The sequence below is a fragment of the Geospiza fortis genome, unplaced genomic scaffold, assembly GCF_000277835.1.
Source record: "Geospiza fortis unplaced genomic scaffold, GeoFor_1.0 scaffold313, whole genome shotgun sequence".
Taxonomy (NCBI): Eukaryota; Metazoa; Chordata; class Aves; order Passeriformes; family Thraupidae; genus Geospiza; species Geospiza fortis.
The window spans coordinates 536,581-537,097 of NW_005054582.1; the positions used below are offsets into that span (position 1 = coordinate 536,581).

The following is a 517-nucleotide window of genomic DNA, read 5'->3' on the forward strand; positions in this document are numbered from 1 at the left end:
GGCTGGCCAAGGCCCTGGAGGGGCTGGGGCTGGACGAGGGCGGCGGCGACGGCGTCCTGCCCGTCATGCGCAGCATCATGGAGTCCCTGCTGTCCAAGGACGTGCTCTACCCCTCCCTCAAGGAGATCACCGAGAAGGTGGGGCGCCAAAAACCGTCAGGAACCGCAAAAAATCGGAAGGGGGACCCCAAAAAACTTGGGGATGGTCCCCTGGGGTTTGGGAAACTCAGGGGTGTTATGGGGTCATGGTGCAGTCCCTGCTGCCCAAGGAGGTCTCTGCCCCTCCCTCAAGGAGATCACCGAGAAGGTGGGAGCCCAAAAACCAGGAGGGACCCGAAAAGCTGGGAGGGGACCCCAAAAAACCTGGGGGGGGTCCCCAAAATCCTTTGGGGTGTGGGAAAGTTGGGGGAGTCATGGGGACGTACCCGGAGTGGCTGCGGCAGCACGAGGGGTCCCTGTCCCTGGAGCAGCGGGCAGTGATGGGGCTGGGATTTGGGGGTTCCACGGGGGATTTGGGG

The 517-nt window shown here is 63.6% G+C and overlaps 1 protein-coding gene across 1 annotated transcript in view; it reads left to right on the plus strand.

The window, feature by feature from the left end:
* Nucleotides 1-517, plus strand: part of PEX19 (peroxisomal biogenesis factor 19) — a 3,444-nt gene that overhangs the window by 1,425 nt on the left and 1,502 nt on the right. Inside the window, exons 5-6 of the mRNA XM_031064347.1 lie at nt 2-136; nt 421-475. Coding sequence (XP_030920207.1) covers nt 2-136; nt 421-475 — 190 coding nt within the window. The remainder of the gene's footprint in view (nt 1; nt 137-420; nt 476-517) is intronic.